Here is a 20,220-nt window from a genome sequence, read left to right as displayed (position 1 = left end):
TGAATTAAACCTATGGAAATCTTGTACGAGAGAGGTAACCTAGCTCCGCTCGATTCCTCAAGGCCGTTGGCTCGGTCCCCAGCCTTAAGTGGCCTTAAATGTAAAGGCGTTAAAATATGACCGTTACATAGAGCGTTGATGGGTGACCAGGCTACGATTCGAGTTAAAGGTAAAAATAATTACTAATTATATTGTAATTGATGAGTAAAAAAAAACTGATGTAACTCCGGGAGTGCCGCAGAAGTGGAAACTTGAACATTGACGTTGTGCCTTATTTAATATTTTAGAATGTTTGGAAATAATTTCGCACGAATTGCTTTATTTATCAGTATACAAGTACTAGAATTTATGTAGTTAAATACAATATTCATTTTGTACACAAATATGACAATTTATATTACATAAAAATGTGACACTTCAGAACTATTACAATTATTTTAGATTAAAAAGTTTATCTCTCAGAAAAATCAACTTTCATCCATAATTTCAATGACTGTCTTACGAATTTTAGATCAGGCCATCCTAAGAAAAATCATCATCGCCTCTAAAGAAGTTTTCACTTCAAAAAAAAAGACAACCACCCAATGTAATTTTGATTACTGCATTTTAGGAAACAATAATTAAGTTTATTATAGTAATATTAAGTTAAATACTTCGTGGTCAATTTATGATTTTTTATTACAACATGTGATTTGAAAAAAAAAAGTACAACTACCAACCGACGTATTATATCATACATTATAATAGTTCAAATTTGTAGAACTGTTAGTTATATTAAATTAGAGAATAACTGTTATAACTGGAATGAATTTTCGTAATTCAAATTTAATTGAGGCCTTAAATTGAATCAAAGCTGACGCTGCCGGATACGAACTCATGCTCATGCATAACAAATTGACAAAGTGCACAGTTTCTTGCCACTTCTCATTAAGTCGGACTTGAGTGTCCGCGTAAGCGGACGCCCCATACCGACTAAAACCTCCTCTGTGCTGTTAGCAGCCCTGGCTTTCACAGCGAAGTAGGACGTGGGCCGTGGAGGCCGCAAAGACTACGCAACAACAGTCGCGGGGCGTCTCCTAAGGAGACTCGAACCTCAGACCGGCCGTGTGCTTGTGGGAAGGAGAGAGAATGAAAATGAAAATGAAGATGAAAAGATGAGAAGAACACACTCGCCGGCGAGTGTGGTGATGTTTAGTGTAATGTATGTAAGTGTGTGTGTATGTGTTTATGATTGTATGTATGTATGTTTGTATGTGTGTAAGTAGTGTAAATGTTAGTGTGCATGTATGTTTGTGTTTGTGTCTGTTTGTAGAGCGTGTTTGTGGTTGTGTAAGTGGTGTATGACAGTCCGTCAGTCAGTCCGTGTGTGAGTGAGTGTAGTGAAACGATTACAAATATTCACTACTAATCTGAATAAATGAACCTACACAAAAAAGTACAAGCTAAAAGAATAACTTTTCTGAGAGAAGTACCAAAAAAATGCGTCACGCCATGCCAAAAAACTTGTTTAACTTCAAAGAAAAGTGGTAGTTCAAAAAGGCTCGGCAGTGTTAACTTTCACCAACAGCAAGCATTAGCAACCTACAAATAAGACTTAAGGATATGTGTAACAGCATTAAGTATTGTTCATATCTCGAAATGCTATACTTTCACCACAAAACTTTTCTGCTTACTCTTCGCCTTAACCTTTATTCTAGTCAGAGATTCATTCTAATTCACATAAAAACTAATCATAATTTTGCCATTTTCGAACTTTTTGAATAAATGATTCCTGACTTGTATTAATTTATTTTAGCAAAAACAATCTTATAACTATATTTACTACTATGATTACATTAAATTAAAACAATACGAGAAAGTACATAAGCAAAGTAGTAAGTTGGATGCCAGATACCAGTGGGATGCTCATTGGTACAGGATCCCGGCCCGATTATGGGTACTACAGCGGCGCCTATTTCTACCATGAAGCAGTATTGTGTAAGCATTAGTGTGATTCAGTCTAAAAGGGCGCCATAGCTAGTGAAACTACTGGGCAAATGAGACTTAACATCTTATGTCTCAAAGTGACGAGCGCAGTTGTAGTGCTGCTCAGAATTTTTGGGTTTTGCAATAATCCTGAGCGGTAAGTAATGTCTGCATTGTAAGGAGCGTACGAATTATCATTAGTTGAACGTCCTGCTTGTCTCATCCCTTATTTTATTAAAAAAAGTATACCAAGAATACTGGCAACATTACCACATTGGATAGTTAGGCTGATCCGTTGACCGAAATAGATGACAGTACTTCGGCTTCCAGTACTTTGTACATTCTCCCCGCCTTTGGGTCTCACGGGCCAAGTGTCTCGACAGCAAACGGCGCAAGGATGTAAGACTCACTGAGACCGACATTTTTGCGATGTTTGCTGTCTTCGGCAATCCAAGTAGTAGCCCCTGCACCTACTTAAGTAACTTGGACATGAGACGGAGCCAGAATGTCGACACAAGACACGTCACACACCAGCGCCCATCCCCTTAAATACGTCATCATTTATACGTCTAGATAGACTGTGACAGCAGTGAAAATTTCTATTTTGAGCAATTCACGCACACTAACATAAAGTGTGAGACCAGAAATCGCAGGCATAGCTTGTCACGCACACTAAACTAATATTCCTGACCTGTATTTATCGGTTGTCTAACAGCAAGGGACTCTATCGGAAAGTATAAATTATCTAGGGCCTTCCCCTTGCCCAAGCCACCAGGGTCATTCCGTTATAATGCTTGCCATCGCGGTGGGTAATACCATATGGCTCAGTAGAAGCTGGTATATTAACAGCGACAACTGCCCTGCGGATGACTTCATTAATGCTGGCATGACGACTTAAACGATCTGCCAATCTTAGGCAGGAGAGCCCGCGACGCCCTCTTTTGACTTAACTTAGAAATGAACATTTCATTAACTACTAATACAATGACAAATACAAAACTTTAAGGATAATAATGTATGCGTTACAGAAAAATATTAATTAAACACAAAAAACACGATCCCGTTTTTAAGGTCAAGGTTTCACAACAACGATATTTATTACAAGAATTATTAATAATAACGAATGTTTCATTATTTCTTCAATTTCAAATCAAATATTTTTAGTCAAAATAGGATGTGATATCACTTATTGAAAGTCAAAAATTACCACCTATTCCAAGAAATATGCCTCAGACCTGAGAAGAACGGGCATAACAAACTTTTCCTAATTTCCCAATACATTTGTTTTGAACATTTTCTGGGATCTTGTTGTATATAATATCGGAATACTGGGTCTCGAAATCTCGAGCGATTACCAATTTCGTGGCCATCTAGAGGGCAAAGCCAAATTGGCTTCGAAGAAGCTGGGCGTCATCAATAGAGCACGGCAATACTTCAAGCCGGCTCACATTCTAGCGCTGTACAAAGCGCAGGTCCGGCCACACATGGAGTATTGCTGTCATGCGGATGCGGTGCGAAAGACCAGAGTCTTTCGCACCCCAGATCGATCCATTTGACCGCGTGCAACACAGAGCAGCTCGAATAGTCCCAAGTCCCAGCCCCATTGGGACCCAGTGCTCTGCGAACGGGTGGATCACTTGGCATTGCGTAGAGACGTCGCTTCATTGTGTGTCTTCTACCGCATTTATCATGGGGAGTGTTCCGAAGAGCTGTTTAACCTGATTCCTGCCGCCGAATCCCATCTTCGCACGACACGCCACAAGTTAGGATATCATCCCCACCATCTGGATGTGTGGCGGTCCTCCACAGTGCGGTTTTCAAGGAGTTTTCTTCCGCGTACTACAACGCTGTAGAATGAGATTCCTTGTGCGGTGTTTCCGGGACGATACGACATTGGTACCTTCAAAAAAAGCGCATACACCTTCCTTAAAGGCCAGCAACGCTCTTGTGATTCCTCTGGGAATGAAAAAGAGAATGTGGGCGGCGGTGATCACTTAACACCAGGTGACCCGTACGCTCGCTTGTCCACCTATTTCGTAAAAAAAAATCTTGTTGTAAAAGAATATATATCGCCCCACAAAAGACTTACTTACCTGACTTAGCAGAGTAAATAGTCATAATAACTTTATGTCTGTTCCTGGTGTTAACATTATGGTGTGTATATATTATGTTTACCTAAAATTCAAGAACCGTTATGAAACTTTGCGCACAGTAAAAGCGCTATATGACCACTCTGACGAAAATAGTTACGTAGGTGCTGGATAGGTGGCGCTGGTGGAAGTGATTTTTTAACTTCTGAACCTTAGTCGAATTATTGAATTTTTAGGTGAAGTGAAAATAGCTGGGCACTAGCTAAGACTGAAATAATTGTGGTCATTCGCAATTCATAAAAAGTTGCAAGAAACGAAAATAATAACAACAAGTCCAATCAATCAAAGTTAGTAGTTAAGACTCTTGGTTGGAAAGAGAAAATAAAACTCGTGATTTAACAAAAACCAATTTACAAATTATTGAAATTTATTATTTCAACAAATTATTAAGTATAAATAATTAAAGCTTACTCATGATAATTTCATATGTTATCACAAGATATTGTTGTTTAGTAAGATGTTATACCACATTACACGAATTAAAGTACATAATTTTTCACCAATACCATTTTCATTATGTCAGAAACGCTTCATAGAAGTAAAACAAAATTTATAAATTCACTATGCAACTGTTGTTGTTGAACTAACTACTTCCGAAGATTCAGGTGTTCCAGACGTCGGTGTTACAGATTCAGAAGTTGAAGAGCTCTCAGTAGACGCAGGTGCTTCACTTGCCTCAGTTGAAATTTGTTGATCATTATTAGCAGTTGACGTTTGTTGATCCGAAACTGTCGATACTGGTGATTCGGTGTTGCTAATTGTTGAAGTCGGATCGCTTAATGATGGAGTACTCGTGTAACTTTCTGTGGAAGGCTGATCATTGCTTACAGTAGATGAAATTGCTTCTGCTTCTGTTGATTTATCAGTGGACGGATTAGCATCAACTTCCTGTGTTAAAGTTGCTACAGTAGAAGTTGATTCTGAATCCGTGCTTGGTACAGTTGTTCTACCACCTTGATTTGTTGGTGCTAATGTAACGTCTGATTGTGCCCCTTCCGATGTAGCTTCAGGAGCAACTGCTGGTGATGCTTTCGATTCCGTTTCTCTTGATTCTACTTCTGGTTCCGCGTTTCTGTTTTGAAGCAGAGGTTGACTTGGTGAGGCTACTGAAAGCTTAGCTTCAGGGGCAGATGCAGATTCAGAACTATCAGTTTGTGGTTTTAATGCTCGCCCAGATTTTTCTGCTGAAGTAGTTTGAACTGGCGCAGGTGCTCTAGGTATGTGATCCCCAATCGGTTGGAATCCATTTTCATCTGCAATGTATCTGTAATTTTAAAATAATGAATAAACAATTGATCTTGAATTATCATTCGCTTAAAAAGTAAACAATGATACCTAACACCTGCACCAAAACAACAACACGCATTTTCATTACCATTTAAATTAATTCCAGCTATAATATATCAAATACCATGACCCTCATAATACAAGTTACAAATATGTTTTTAGCTGATTTTAAATATACACTTTATTGACAAACGAGTGCAATCCTGTTTCATCGAAAATGATGCAATACTATATATTATTTGTCTGTGGAAAATTTTATTAAGACTTTTTTTTTATGGAATAGGAGGACAAAGGAGCGTACGGGTCACCTGTTGTTAAGTGATCACCGCCGCTCACAATCTCTTGCAACACCAGAGGAATCACAGGAGCGTTGCCGGCCTTTAAGGAAAGTGTACGCGCTTTTTTGAAGGTACCCATGTCCTATCGTCCCGGAAACACCGCACAAGGAAGTTCATTCCACAGCTTTGTAGTACGTGGAAGAAAGCTCCTTGAAAACCGCACTGTGGAGGACCGCCACACATCCAGATGGTGGGGATGATATCCTAACTTGTGGCGGGTCGTGCGAAGGTGGAATTCGGCGGCAGGAATCAGGTTAAACAGCTCTTCGGAACACTCCCCGTGATAAATGCGGTAGAAGACACACAATGAAGCGACATCTCTACGCAACGCCAAGTGATCCAGCCATTCACAGAGTACTGGGTCCCCGACAATTCGAGCTGTTTTAATTGATATACACAAAATATACAATATGAACAAAAAACTAGAAAACATTTTCGAATATTCCAACCACATTGTATTTTATTCATATTTTATTTATGCATTTCACTTATTTATTACTGTGTAAATAATTCAATGTCTTCATTTTCTACCTCTTTTAATAGGAGTTAAAGTATGAAACCTTCATAGCATGATATTTTTGAGTGATTTTTTTTTCACATGGTACCTATGTAGTTCTTCTTTTACAAAATTCGATTATCGTCTTTCCGCTGTTTTTTTTATTCAGCTAAAAAAGATGGATACTTTGAAAATTCGAGTGATTTTTGAATACGAGTTCCGACACGGAACTAACGCGGTAGTAACAGCCCGCAATATCAATGTTAGGTGTGGAAAGGGGCCTGGTCATGAACGCACCGTGCGATTTAGGTTTAAACGCTTTCGTGATGGAAACTTTGATTTGGAGAACAAACCATGCGGAAGACCAGACGCTGGCGAATAACAATGAATTTAAGGAGATAGTGGGAGCCGATCCGAGCCAAACTACCCAGGAATTAGCAGCCTGTTTTAACGCTACCTAACCAACAATATTGACTCATTTGCGTCAAATACATTAAAATAAGAAAATATGAAACATTGCTATCTAATGATTTGACTGCAGAAAGAAACGCGTGTTGAAACTTGCGTTGCCTTTTTGAATCGATGCAGAAATGAAGGAATATTGGATCGAATTGTGCGATGCGATATAGAGTGGATTCTTTATGATAGCCGTAAGCAGAAAATGCAATGGCTGACCCCAGTTCAAACGCCACAACAGTGTCCTAAAGCAAAGCTTACCAATAAAAATGTTATGGTAACTGTTTGGTGATCTCAGCATGGCGTTATTCACTATAGCTTTCTCCAATCTGGTTTAGTAATAAAGGTAGATGTCTACTGTGCCGAACTCCGAACAATGATAACAAAACTAGCAGTGTAACATCACCAACTCATGGATCGATCTTCACCGTTATTGCTCCATAAGACCTCATACAGCACGAGAAACCGTTTTACCTCTACAAGAACTGCAATTTTATTCATAATTTCGACGATTTCTACGAGATAAGAAGTTTTCTTCTAAGGAGGCTGTACAAAATGCTTTCACACAGTTTGTCGAATTTAGATCACCACAGTTCTATCGAAAATGCATAAATGACCTTCATATTAGATATATAGATAATAATGGTTATTATTTTATTAAAATAAATATGTCTAATTAAAAAAAGACGAATTTAAATTTTTCAGTACCAATCGGTAATTTCATACCTTTACTCCTAATATTAAGAAGAGTTTTTGGAAGAGTACTATTTTAACTCTCTACGTTATTCGGGTCCGTATGTGATATGACGAAACATAAATATTAATTATAATATAAACCTTTACAGTTTTATAAGTGATTAAACACAATCAGCACTACTTTAAAGGTTTATTTAATTTAGTTTCAGGCTTATAGGGTAATCACTTTAAGTAAATAATCACTTATGGAATATTCTATAAGTGACCTGATCCTGTGTGATGTTGTGTTTTCGATGAGATTTTTGCCAGTCAACCCGTGACCATGTCGCTTGTTCCTCTGTAGATATGTCGGAGAGATTAATTCAATTTTCATTAATAATTAGAGTCCATAGAGAGTTGAAGTATAGATTATCATGCGTGCAATTTCTCTCTGTATGTGTTATGTCAAAATAATATTTTTTCATGAAAATAAGGGACGAGACGAGCAGGACGTTCAGCTGATGGTAATTGATACGCCCTGCCCATTACAATTCAGTGCCGCTCAGGTTTCTTGAAAAACCCCAAAAATTCTGAGAGGCACTACAACTGCGCTCGTCACCTTGCGACATAAGATGTTAAGTCTCATTTGCCCAGTAATTTCACTAGCTACGGCGCCCTTTAGACCGAAACACAGTAATGCTTACACATTACTGCTTCACGGCACAAATAGACGCCGTTGTGGTATCTAGCCGACATCCTGTGCCTCCCACTGGTGAATTTATTTTTTATATGTGCATTTATTATGTGAGGTAATATTTTTTTTTGGCTAATCCCAAATAGCTGACCTGTTTGACTGTTAAAGGCTTAATCTAAATATAATTTTAGTCAAGAAGACAAATAATGGCTTTCCACAATTTATTTCGGTAAAATATTCAGATTGCTACGTTATCTACGCAGATGCCACCCAGGGAATCGTCCGCTCGACTTTACTATGAATAAAACTCTGTTTAACGCCTCTAATAAGTTTCTTACTGTAATAGTTGTATTGAAAATAATAACCACTGTGTTTATGTATCAGTAGTAGACACCTAAATTTTCTGACGTTTGCGACATTCGTTATTTTTTTTTTTGGTTTCTTCGTCCATTGTTAAGGCAAAGGGTTCAAGCCCATACAGCCGTATTCGTTATTTAATAATTAATTGACGAAGCCATCGTTGCAAGATTTTAAAAATATTATTCTTTCTATAAACGTAGAATAGCACGAGGAATAAATTATTTTAAGGATTTTTGCTTTGTTCGGCCAAAAAAGTATAACTTCTTACGTGCATACACCCTTTTTTTCGTTATGGTAGTGTAAATAAAACTGCATTTTATCATACCGTACGGAAATAAGTGTTCCATCGGGCGCAGTGTATGAGTAAGACCCTTGTTGTACGTGAATTTCATCGCTTTCGTCACTCTCCCCTCCTTCATTGCTGCTTGCAGATCTCCCCTGAGCTTTGGGCAAAATTTTTTCATAGGCAGTTTCTTCCCTCTTTATACCGTTTCCAGTTTCATAGCTAGATAAAAAAAAACATTTATGTATTAGATCTATTATTTATTTATTATTACAAGGAAGCATAACAAACACGTCACAAGAACTGAACAATATAGGAAGAGATACAAAATATAAATATAGATGCGACCTAACACATGTTTCACAGATACAATAATAACAAAAAGAAAAATCAAAGGTATTCAGTCTCAAATGCAAACATTCACAGAAATAACTAATTTGATTATGCGCATTGATACAAAAGATATAAAGAAATTAAATTAAATTGAACTTGGGGCAACGGAACGATTTTAATTTTAGTTCTAAGCAGCAAGGGAGCACGAAAATATGTTGATGTCAACATTAAAATATTAACAATATATTAATTATCTTTAAAGATAATTCTTCAGTTCTTATGGTTTTTCACTTACCACCACTTCTAAACTGCTAAGCCCACTTAGAATTTTTATGTTTAAAAATAAATTAATTAATAAATTCTTAATCTTATTTTCATTTATTGTTTTACTATATTTAAATCTTCAAACATTACAACGTCTTTTGAGTCCGCTTTATCTTAATATATATATTTCTTTTCTGTTGTAACTGAACTCCTCCTAAACGGCTCGACTGATTTTAATGAAACTTACTGTGTCTTCAGTTGGATTCAAGGATGGTTTAAATTCACAATTGAACTACCTCATAAACGGCTGGACTGATTTTGATGATTTTTTGTGTGTTCCAGTGAATTTGAGATTGGTTTAGATTCTCAATTCCGTCCATATAATATAATTCTCGTGCTCATGTATATGTTAGTGAACTCCTCCTAACGGCTGGACCGATTGTTCAAATTTAATACGTGTGTACAGGACAACGTCTGTCTAGTCCACAAGTACTTTATAATTTTATATTAAAAATCATCAAAAATGGCGAGTATAGACAAACTAATCGCAGAACAAGACTAAAATATTAAATATGAAAGAAGAAGAAAAATATTTTCAATTCTTAACTAAATGTATTATTAACTGGTGACTGGAAACTTCCGTAAAGACCGGCAACACTCCTGTGATTCCTCTGATGTGGCAAGAGAATGTGGGCGCCGGTGATTACTTAATTCAGTCTTTTCAAAGTCAAAGTCAAATAATCTTTATTCAAATATGCTTAAACTAAGTGCTTTTGAATCGTTCAATACTTAAATACTTACTTAAATTACTGATTTTATCATGTGTTCGTAAAATATATTAGTCGTGTTTACATCATATAAATTATTTAATAAAAATGAATAAAGCATTAAATATATAAATATAAATTATCATATAATCTTTAGAGCTTGAACTCATTGTTTGTGTAAGGATGCTTCATGAACATGATGGTCGTGATTACTGTCACTTACTGTGTACAAAAAAACCAAGTGACCTGTACTGTTTTTGTCCTCCTTTTACATCAGACAAAAACTTCTAACATGGGTATTTTAATAGGAACAAGAAATTATTTGGAGTAGAAAATTACCTGAATTTGTATGTCCCATTCGGCTCCAATTCATCTGATTGCGATATGATCGGAATAACTGTAGGTTGAAGTGATTCCGGTGGAACATCCGCTGGTGCTGCTAACACACAAGAGACCATCCAACTCAAAGCTACGACACGAAACATATTATTAATTTAGTTATCTGTTGCAACACAACCCAAAAAACACTAATGAATGATACTCCAGACTTCATGACGACTTATATGTAAGATTCGTCTATTTACACTTCGCTCCCCCCGCCTTCCGGTGCCTTACCGTACGCTAAATACTTCAACCTTACCGATGACTGAGATGTTCTTCGAAAAATTGCACAATCGAGGTGTCAATATATGACACGAAGGGTGACAATCACCCGGTCCGCGAATAATACAAAGCCACTCAAAACGAGGTCTGTTTAATCTGGGTATGTAAATTGCACTTAAGATTTCTTTGATCCGTTTTATATCCAACAATTCCTTTTATGGCCTTTTCTTTATTCAATTACAACTGTGCTCAATTATTTAATATATAAAATTCACGTGTCATGGTGTTAAACTTTGAACTCCTCCGAGCTGGCTTGACCGATTCTCATGAAATTTTGAGTGCATATTGGCATAATAATATATATTTTTTAATAATGTAAGAACTGAAATTAAATTAAACATGATTGAATTGTATTAGACTATATTAATTTTATAATTTTTATTTCTATAATTTAATTATTTTCTTTTTTTAATTGTAATTATGACATTACATATAAACTGTTCTTTTTTATCTGTAATTTAATTAAAATCAAAGTAAATCGCGATTTTAATACCGGCAATACAAGGTTTGCTGGGTCAGCTAGTACTTCTATGAATATACTTCATGAGATACACAATAGCTTTATGGGTAAATGTATACAATTTTATAATAAAGTCCCAGCCACTGTTCAGGCATTATCCATAAATAAATTTAAATGTTTTATAAAAAATATGGCTCTGTCGTAAATCCTATTACTCCACATCTGAATATGTAAGTGATCGGACAGCCTGGGACTAGATTATGATTATTTTATAGCGATAGGAGTGACTGTCCAATATTGTATATTTTTGTTGAAAAGAGCGTAAAAAAATAATGCTGTAAGAATTCTAAAGGAATCAATTTTAAGAAAATAAATGCCTTTTATGCCTTTTTATATATATTATTTATACTAATTACAACGCGCACAATATAATTCCTATGAATTTATACTTAATTTATTTAACATTTTTTCTTCTTATAAGATAGGTATACTTTAAAGTCAGATAAATATTGTACTAGTTGTCAGTTTGAGTTCATTCATTATTAGCATTAAATAAACTGGTTGGTAAACACTGGTTGGCTCTGTACAGGATTTCCTAGTGAGCCATCCAGAGGAATATAACAGATTAAAGGTGCCTCTTTGTTTCTGTTTTTGAGACTGACACTTTAAATTTATATTAGGCATGAAGAACAATGTATGTATATATAATTAATAATAATAAATAAATGAAATTTTTACAGTATAATTGATACAGTAAAATAAGCGACAAACATAATTTGAACACTAGAAATAACTACAAGCTTAAAGTGCCCTCTACTAGGCTCTGTAAAATAAACAATTCTTTTGCATGCGATAGTATTAAATTTTACAATAAATTATCAAAAAGTGTATCTGAATTATCAATAAATAAATTTAAATCTTTTATTAAACGCAGACTTATGTCGAAGGCTTATTACAGTATTGAAGATTACGTAAACGATATTACAATATGGAATTAAATAGTATTATAGTTGTTTTTTATGGATTATATGGTTCAGCCTTGTGTTGTTTCACTGGTTTGCATTGTTTTGAAAATATGTTTAAACTTTTATGTAATTAATATGTATGTATCTGAATTGTATTTTTTGTGATTGACGTTGACGAGCAGTCTTTTGCTTTTATGTCAATAAAATATTTTTATTTTGACTTTGACTTTGAAATGAAATGAAACAGTATAGACTTAAATAGTTATTGAAACAATGCAGTGTATTGAATTATGCGCGTTTTCTTCTTCTTAACATTTGATAAGCCTTATGGCTTATCCAATGTTTTTTTATTGTTAATTTGATTCATAAAGGCAGATCTGTTTAATCTAGGTATGTAATGAGCACTAAAGGTTTCTTTGATCCGTTTTATATCCAACAAATCCATATATACATATTCTTTATTACAACTAACTCATACGCACAGTATTAATAATTCCTATGAACTTATACTTAATTTATTTACCAGTATGGACTCAAATACTTATAGAAACATTTTTTTTTTATATGAGAGGGGGCAAACGGGCAAGAGGCTCACGGGATGGGGAGAGGTGAGGCAACCGCCCATGGACATCCGCAACAACAGGTGTGTCAAGAAATGCGTTGCCGGCCTTTAAGGTGGGAGTATGCTTTTTCCTTGAAGGTCCCTAAGTCGTATCTGTTCGGGAAGACCGCTGCCGGTAGTTGATTCCACAAAGTGGCTGTGCGAGGCAAGAAATTTCGAAGAAAACGCGCGGTTGTGGAATGCCAGACGTCTACGTGATGCGGATGGTACTTTGCACGTAATGTCCGATGGTGGAATTCGGCCGCTGGAATCAACCCGAACAGCTCCTCTGAGCACTCCCCGTGATAAATGCGGTAGAAGATGCAGAGAGAACCCACATCTCTAAGCAATGCTAGAGAATCAAGCCGATCGGAGATGACTTGATCGTCGATGATTCGAGCCGCTCTTCGTTGTATGCGGTCAAATGAAAGAAGCTGGTACTGGGGAGCACCCGCCCAGAGGTAGGTAGGTGAGAACAGTACTCCATGTGAGGCCGAATTTGCGCCTTATGAAGTTGCAGGCGGTGGCTTTTAGTGAAGTACTGTCTCGCCTTACTGAGTACACCAAGCTTTGTAGAGGCCAGTTTGGCCTTCTCTTCCAAGTGACCACGGAACTGAACGTCGCTCGATATATCGACGCCAAGTATGCCAATACAGGCTGTGGCAGTTAGAGGAGTGATCTCGAATCGAGGGGATACGACAAAGGGAGACTTTTTAGTGGAGATTTTTTGGAAATTTTTTCGGCCCCATTCCGAGACTTTGCAAAGCATAGTCTCGATTTCAGACACAAGTTTGTTCCGGTTCTCGTCGACGCTATCCCGGGACATGTTGGCACGGCCGGTGTAGGAAGCATACCCTGTGCTGTCGTCTGCACAGCAATGAATATTGCTGATTTGCAGCATATCATTGATATGCAGAAGAAACAACGTAGGGAATAGCACACAGCCTTGCGGGACACCAGAGTTTATGGGTTTTAAGTCGGAGCATGCACCGTTGATAACAACCTTGATGCTCCGATCAGCCAAAAAGCTAGTGACCCATTTGCACAACTTCTCGGAAAGCCCATAGGATGGCAGTTTCGCTATAAGCGCTTTATGCCACACCCGATCAAAGGCCTTCGCTATGTCCAAACTCACCGCCAACGCCTCTCCCTTCGACTCAACCGCTTGCGCCCATTTATGGGTGAGGTACGCAAGAAGATCACCAGCTGAGCGACCCTGACGGAAACCGTGCTGGCAGTCGCTGATCAGCTGGTGCCCCTCTAGGTATCCCAAGAGCTGGCGGTTGATGATCGACTCCATTACTTTGGAGAAAATGGAGGTAATGGCAATGGGGCGGTAGTTGGACGGATCTGAGCGTACACCTTTCTTAGGGATCGGGTGCACTAAAGCCGCCTTCCATAATTTCGGGACTATGCCTGATGAGTAGGAAAAGACGGGTAAGGAGTGGCGCCAGTTCCGGAGCACATGTCCGCAGCACTATCGGGGGAATGCCATCGGGCCCGCTCGATTTGTGAATGTCCAAGGTGAGAAGCGGCTTAAGCACGGCACCATGCCGGATTTTTACCTCCGGCATATATGAATCGCACCGCGGAATATGCGGTGGTGGTGCACCTTGGTCATCCAGAGTAGAGTTGGACGCGAAGAGGGAGCCCAGGAGATCAGCTCTCTCTTTCGCGTCATGGGCCAGCGAGTCATCATCCCTGTGCAGTGGTGGAATGGCTGGCTGGCAGAAGTTTCCTTGGACAGCCTTGGCGAGCGACCAGAACGCACGAGTTCCCGAGGGAAGGCGTGCAAGTCTCTCGCCAATTCTGCCAATGTGCTTCGACTTCGCGTCAGCAATAACTCTTTTGAATGCAGTGTATTGAATTATGCGCGATTTCTTCTTCTTTTATAGCTAAATGAATATTTTTTTCTTGTTAATTAATTCATTTACTTTCATTTATTAGACTGTCTTAGCCACATTTATATATGAAAATAAAATTATGCTTGTTAATAATAATAAGTACTAAAGTGATATTTTTATGATCTATGGTAAAAATATAAACCAATAAAAGGAGTGAAAATATAACAAACGTATTCCTGAATTATTTTTATAAAAATATTAACATGGATAATAACATTTACAGCCATAGTACTAGGATTTATAGTGTCTATGTCTTCTTTTGATTTGTTCCTGTTTCGCCCCACACAAAAAATTATTTTTTTGACCCAGATTTTATTCCTGTTCTCGAATATAAGAATAATTCATAATTTATTATTTTATTCTTGTTTTGCCCCACTTTTTGTTCTTTATTCGCCTCGGGTAGTAATTTATGTGTTTTAAAACATATTTTGTACGGACAGCATACAAAATATTTTAAAAATCTTATTTTTGACGATAAATATTATTAATGAACTCAACAAGTTAGTACTCAATACCAGAAATCAATTAATGGTAACAGGAGCCTTTTAACTAATTCAAATTTTACTTATTCAAATTGTGATATAAATTTAAAAAAACTATATAAAAATTAAAAAAATGTCTTTAGGTGATTTTTTACTTGGTAATTACGAAACTCTTTACCTGAAGAGATAGAGAAATATCATGAATTAAATGTTTTTTTCAAACCGATCTTAAATTCCAGTAAATTAACCCAAAGCGTCTTTCGTTTATACATTATAAAATTACAATCATTCCCAACCCTACACCCAAACAAATAAATAATATATCTATATTTTATAATGAAACTCGCTGAAAATGCCCTCAACGCACCTAGATATAGCATGGTACGAAATTCAAATTTTTCGCTTTCTGTTTTCATTGCATTCATAATGTTAATCTTTACAGTCATTCCCAACCCTTTACCCAAACAAATAATTAATACATTATCTTTATTTTATCAAATCAAATAAAATTCACCATATCATTCACCACACATACCTACAAATAGATAAATAGACGATTCAGAACAAACAAATTAAGTCAACTTTTAATTTTAAACATTAAATCACTACAATACTGCGTGAAAGCAAATTGTAACAAATTTAAAATTGTACAGCGTAAATTACTCTCAAGTCGTTTTTGCATTTGTGTGTGTATGTGTACGGTCAGCACATAAATAAAGCTACCAATACTTTTACATTTCTTTGTAATATGTATAGCCAGGTATTTCATATGGAATTAATAATATTAAACGGTATTCCAATAGTGAATATTAATATTAACTAAACTAAACTTGTTAATATTAAACCTAATTTTGAAATATAAATTTATTCAACTCCAGACATTTTGCACTCATGCTCATCCACTGAATTATTTGTGTTATCTGAAATTTGTGCTGATATTATAACTTATGTCTCATCTGTGCCTTCAAATTTCTAATAACTTTACAATAATAGCGCTCAACAATAAATATGTCTTAAGAAATCCATCCGCCACACATTCCCACCATCTGGATGTTTGGCGGTCCTCCACAGTGAGCTTTCTTACACGTACTACAAAGCTGTGGAATAAGCTTCCTTGTGCGGTGTTTCTGGGACGATACGACATGGGTACCTTCAAACTAAGCGCGTACACCTTCCTTAAAGGCTGGCAACGCTCCTGTGATTTCTCTGGGCTTGCAAGAGAATGTGGTCTCGTACATATTCCTCATACAAGTCCTCCTTTTCCATAAAAAAAAAATCACAAATGAAATCATTAATTCATTTGCTAGGACCAAATATTTAGACCTCACCAGAATAATTATCAATGTGAATAAATATTATAATGATTATTTATTAGGTATTCACAGATTATTTTATTTTACAAAAAGTTGCGAAACTCTTTTTTCTGACTGTACAAGGAAATTCAAATTTCAAGCTTGGAATTCCTGTAAATAAACAATTTGTTATGCTTTTAAAGTAATAACCCTCACTTCTGGGATTAATACACAAATAAAACTGAATACAAAATTTTATGAACGATGCAGAACTCATGTTGAACTTTTTGCTGTAAATATACAAATAAACTACAAATTCAAAAGCGTCTCGAAAGTAATTTAACTGTATTAGTTACTTGTTGTAAGGATTTCACAGATGAGTTTTAATACAGAGTTGCAAATGTAACAGAACGTGTGATCAAATTTTATCTCTTAATCGTATTTTTCCACTTCAAACTTATTTAATTCACAATAAGTTTTCACAAACAATAGGGAAAATATAAGACACTTGTAATCGGCTGACATAACGCATTCCGCAATTTAAAGTTTTCGTATATTGCGTGAATAATTTTTAAGCAGAAATTTGGCAATGGTAAAATAACTTAGCAAATAATATGATTCAAGTTTAATGCCGGTTTGCCGTTTGTGTGGTGCGTGTATCATAGGGTTTTTATATAATTTAATAAGTCACAGGCACATATTTTATCCGTAATTATAATGAATCACTTAAATGGTACACAGAGTGAGTTAAAATAAATATTTTTATTAACTTGATACTTTTGATTGGTAAGAAACCAAAATACAATTCAATTAATTAACATTTAATCATTTTTATATTTTCTGTTAAATATAACAATTCAACTATTTGTTATTTATAATATGATGTATAGTATTGTAATCCAATAAAACTACACTTAAATATAAAATACAATAATTCAAAAATACAGATCGATGTAAAGTTAAATATGAATGTTATTTTAATTAAAAAGTATAGCTTTTTAGTTGTTCGTACGTTCTTATTCATGGTAACAGGTTATACAACTACTATAACCCATACGAATTATTAAATTAAAGAAATGTATTATTTACATAATATAATATTAACTTTTTAGCGTTTCTTTACACAAAATTTGTCAATAAAAGTAAGTTCAAGTTGTCTTGACCTTCTCGTATTCATTAAAATTCAATATTATTAATAAATAATACACAAGATTCAATTTCATATTCTGTTATGACCAATCTAACTGTGAGAGCTGACGTCATTCATACAACAGAATCGTCTATACTTTACAACAAAAAATAAGGTTTTTCAATCTTGTTTGACAAGTGGTTTCACTATCTACCGCATATAAAAGTCTTAATACCGCTTACTGACTCATCCTCATTGTGATTTCAAACGCGAATACATATTGGTGTAGTGTTATAATTAATTAATTATTCCAAATGATATCCGTGTTGAGTAAACTTATTTGGTTTATGACCTTAATAGTTGTGATAACCAGTGACGACATTGAAGGTGACGATATCGCGGTAAACGTCCATAGGCCGAAACAACTTAACGTTTATGCATACAATCATCCACCTGTCTTTGAATCAGATGACATAGCTGTCAAAAATAACCACAATCTTCAAAGGCGTGATGCTGAAAATGATAATTTTAAATCAACAGTAAACGAAGAAGACAATTTTGGTCTAACATCCCCAAATCCTTCAAAGTCTACAAATATTAAACTAGGAGGAGAAAATAACAATGTAACAACTAACAAAGTAAGGAGACGTAAGCTTAGAAGAAAAGATGCTAAAAAAGTAAAGAACTTTACATCCAATGATGCAATTGATTTCATTGAGCAAAATAAAAGTGTTACAAAAGTCACGGAATCAACTACGCCTATTACAACAACTGCGAAACCAATACGCACAGTTGCATCAGCAATAACTACATTCCCTAAAAGACCAGTAGAAGATAGCAAAAGAATTGAATTTCAGAGAAGATCCCGGGAACGAGGTCCCGTGGTTAAGATTTTGAACGAACAGAATCGTGTTTATGCTCACACTGGCAATTTTCACTATAGGTAAAGTCTAGTAAATAATTGCAAAATCATTCAATTTAAAAATTTATGTCTCTCTAGTTATAATTAAATATATATATTACTAACACAATTTTAAAGCCTTTAATTCTCAAAATATGTTTATTTTCGAGTTCCATTATATGACTCTACTGACCAGCCTATCAGTGTGTCTACCAACAGTCCATACCTCATAAACTGTAATCTATCTAGTATGTACTCATTTTCAGCTATGACACCGCTGATGGCACTTCCATTTCCAGTAGAGGAAAACTGATAAACATTGATAATGAAAAGGCAGGAGAGGCTATTGAAGGCAGCGTTTCTTATACGGTAATTATAAACGTTACTTAAAAATAGTTTTACAGAAAATAAAATAAAAAGATAGGGGAAATTACTCCATATACGAGTATGTATGTCAGTATCAGTATCAAATGTCTACTCAAAAAGGGTATATTAGAACTTTGAACGCTGAGTGTTGGGTGTTGGCAATTATTGAGATTTTCTCGTCTGAAGTTCAACTGATAAATAATGCTTTCTTTTTTAATTTATTCGATACGAACAATTTAATGTATATGACCTGTTCACCTTTCTAATGAAAAAGGAGGACAAACGACGTTACGGTCTTGCAACAACATAGGAATCACAGGAGTGTTGGCGACCTTTAGGGAAAGTGTACGCCCTTTCTTGAAGATATCGTATCATTCCGAAAACACCGCACAAGGAGCTCATTCCACAGCTTTGTAATACGTGGAAAAAGGCTCCTTGAAAACTACACTGTGGAGCTCTTCGGAACACTCCCCGTGATAGATGGTAGAAGACACACAATGAAGCGACGTCTCTACGCAACGCCAATTGATCCAGCCGTTCATCGAGCACTGGGTCCCCGACAATCCAAGCTGCTCTGCGTTGCATGCAATTTTTAATGTTTTTTACCAAAATTTATACTACTTTATTGAGTACATTTCTATTTACAGGATAAAGAAGGCAATGACTTTAGCTTATCATACACAGCTGACGAAAATGGCTATCGTCCAGTAGGGAGTCACCTACCAACACCACCCCCCATTCCTCCAGCAATTGCGAGAGCTTTGGCATACATAGCTCAAAGATCTACAACAGAGCCTAACACAGAATAAAGAACGCTCAAACACGAAAAAATAACCTTTTAAATGTGTAAGAATTGTTAAGTTTATGATTCCTGAAAATTAGTTAGTATATGAATATTGTGTAAGTTTTTAACACATTAATAAAACTGTGATAAATTTGATAAATTTAATAACGTTTTTAATTTAAAATTAGCAGCTCACGATGTTGAGGTATTAATTAGTTTTTTGAAGACCTATGTTAGATTTTTAAAATGTTGCTTAGTAAACAGATTATATTCATTGAATCTGTTTGCAATAGAATAACAATGAAGTTAATAATGAAGTGTGAATATGTAAATTTATTATAGTCTGTCTGTCTAATCAAACCCAATTTGTAAAGATCTTTTGTTCAAATAGTCCTCAGTCAATACGATGCATTCAATTAATATGCTAGCGACATATTTGCTGTTTTAAATCACTTATAAAGCATTTAACCATTAGCAGACAAGTTAATATTTGACGAATTGAAAATTAAATATTTTCAGATAATAATTTAAAAATCAATTATTGAAAGCAAGAATCTCTTATCACGTTCGATTTCCTGAATTCAATAGGTTTTAAGGCATTTTTA

At 35.7% G+C, this 20,220-nt stretch overlaps 1 protein-coding gene and 1 long non-coding RNA gene across 2 annotated transcripts; one reads left to right on the top strand and one right to left on the bottom strand.

The window, feature by feature from the left end:
* Positions 1-4,449: 4,449 nt before the first annotated feature.
* LOC126964545 (uncharacterized) lies at positions 4,450-10,609 on the bottom strand. Its single transcript, XM_050807738.1, has 3 exons — positions 10,408-10,609; positions 8,747-8,926; positions 4,450-5,379 (listed from the first exon to the last, which is right to left on the bottom strand). Exons 1-3 carry the CDS (start codon positions 10,551-10,553, stop codon positions 4,677-4,679), a joined length of 1,029 nt encoding a protein of 342 aa, XP_050663695.1. The 5' UTR covers positions 10,554-10,609; the 3' UTR covers positions 4,450-4,676.
* Positions 10,610-10,696: 87 nt separating this feature from the next.
* On the top strand, positions 10,697-19,522 carry LOC126964613 (uncharacterized). Its single transcript, XR_007729405.1, has 3 exons — positions 10,697-10,831; positions 18,732-18,834; positions 19,479-19,522. It is a non-coding gene; the product is annotated as an uncharacterized LOC126964613 (long non-coding RNA).
* The last annotated feature ends 698 nt before the right edge of the window (positions 19,523-20,220 follow it).

This window comes from Leptidea sinapis, chromosome 5 (assembly GCF_905404315.1).
Source record: "Leptidea sinapis chromosome 5, ilLepSina1.1, whole genome shotgun sequence".
NCBI classification, from domain to species: domain Eukaryota; kingdom Metazoa; phylum Arthropoda; class Insecta; order Lepidoptera; family Pieridae; genus Leptidea; species Leptidea sinapis.
The sequence above is the reverse complement of the archived record's forward strand: the minus strand, read 5'-3'. Positions and strand labels throughout refer to the sequence as shown.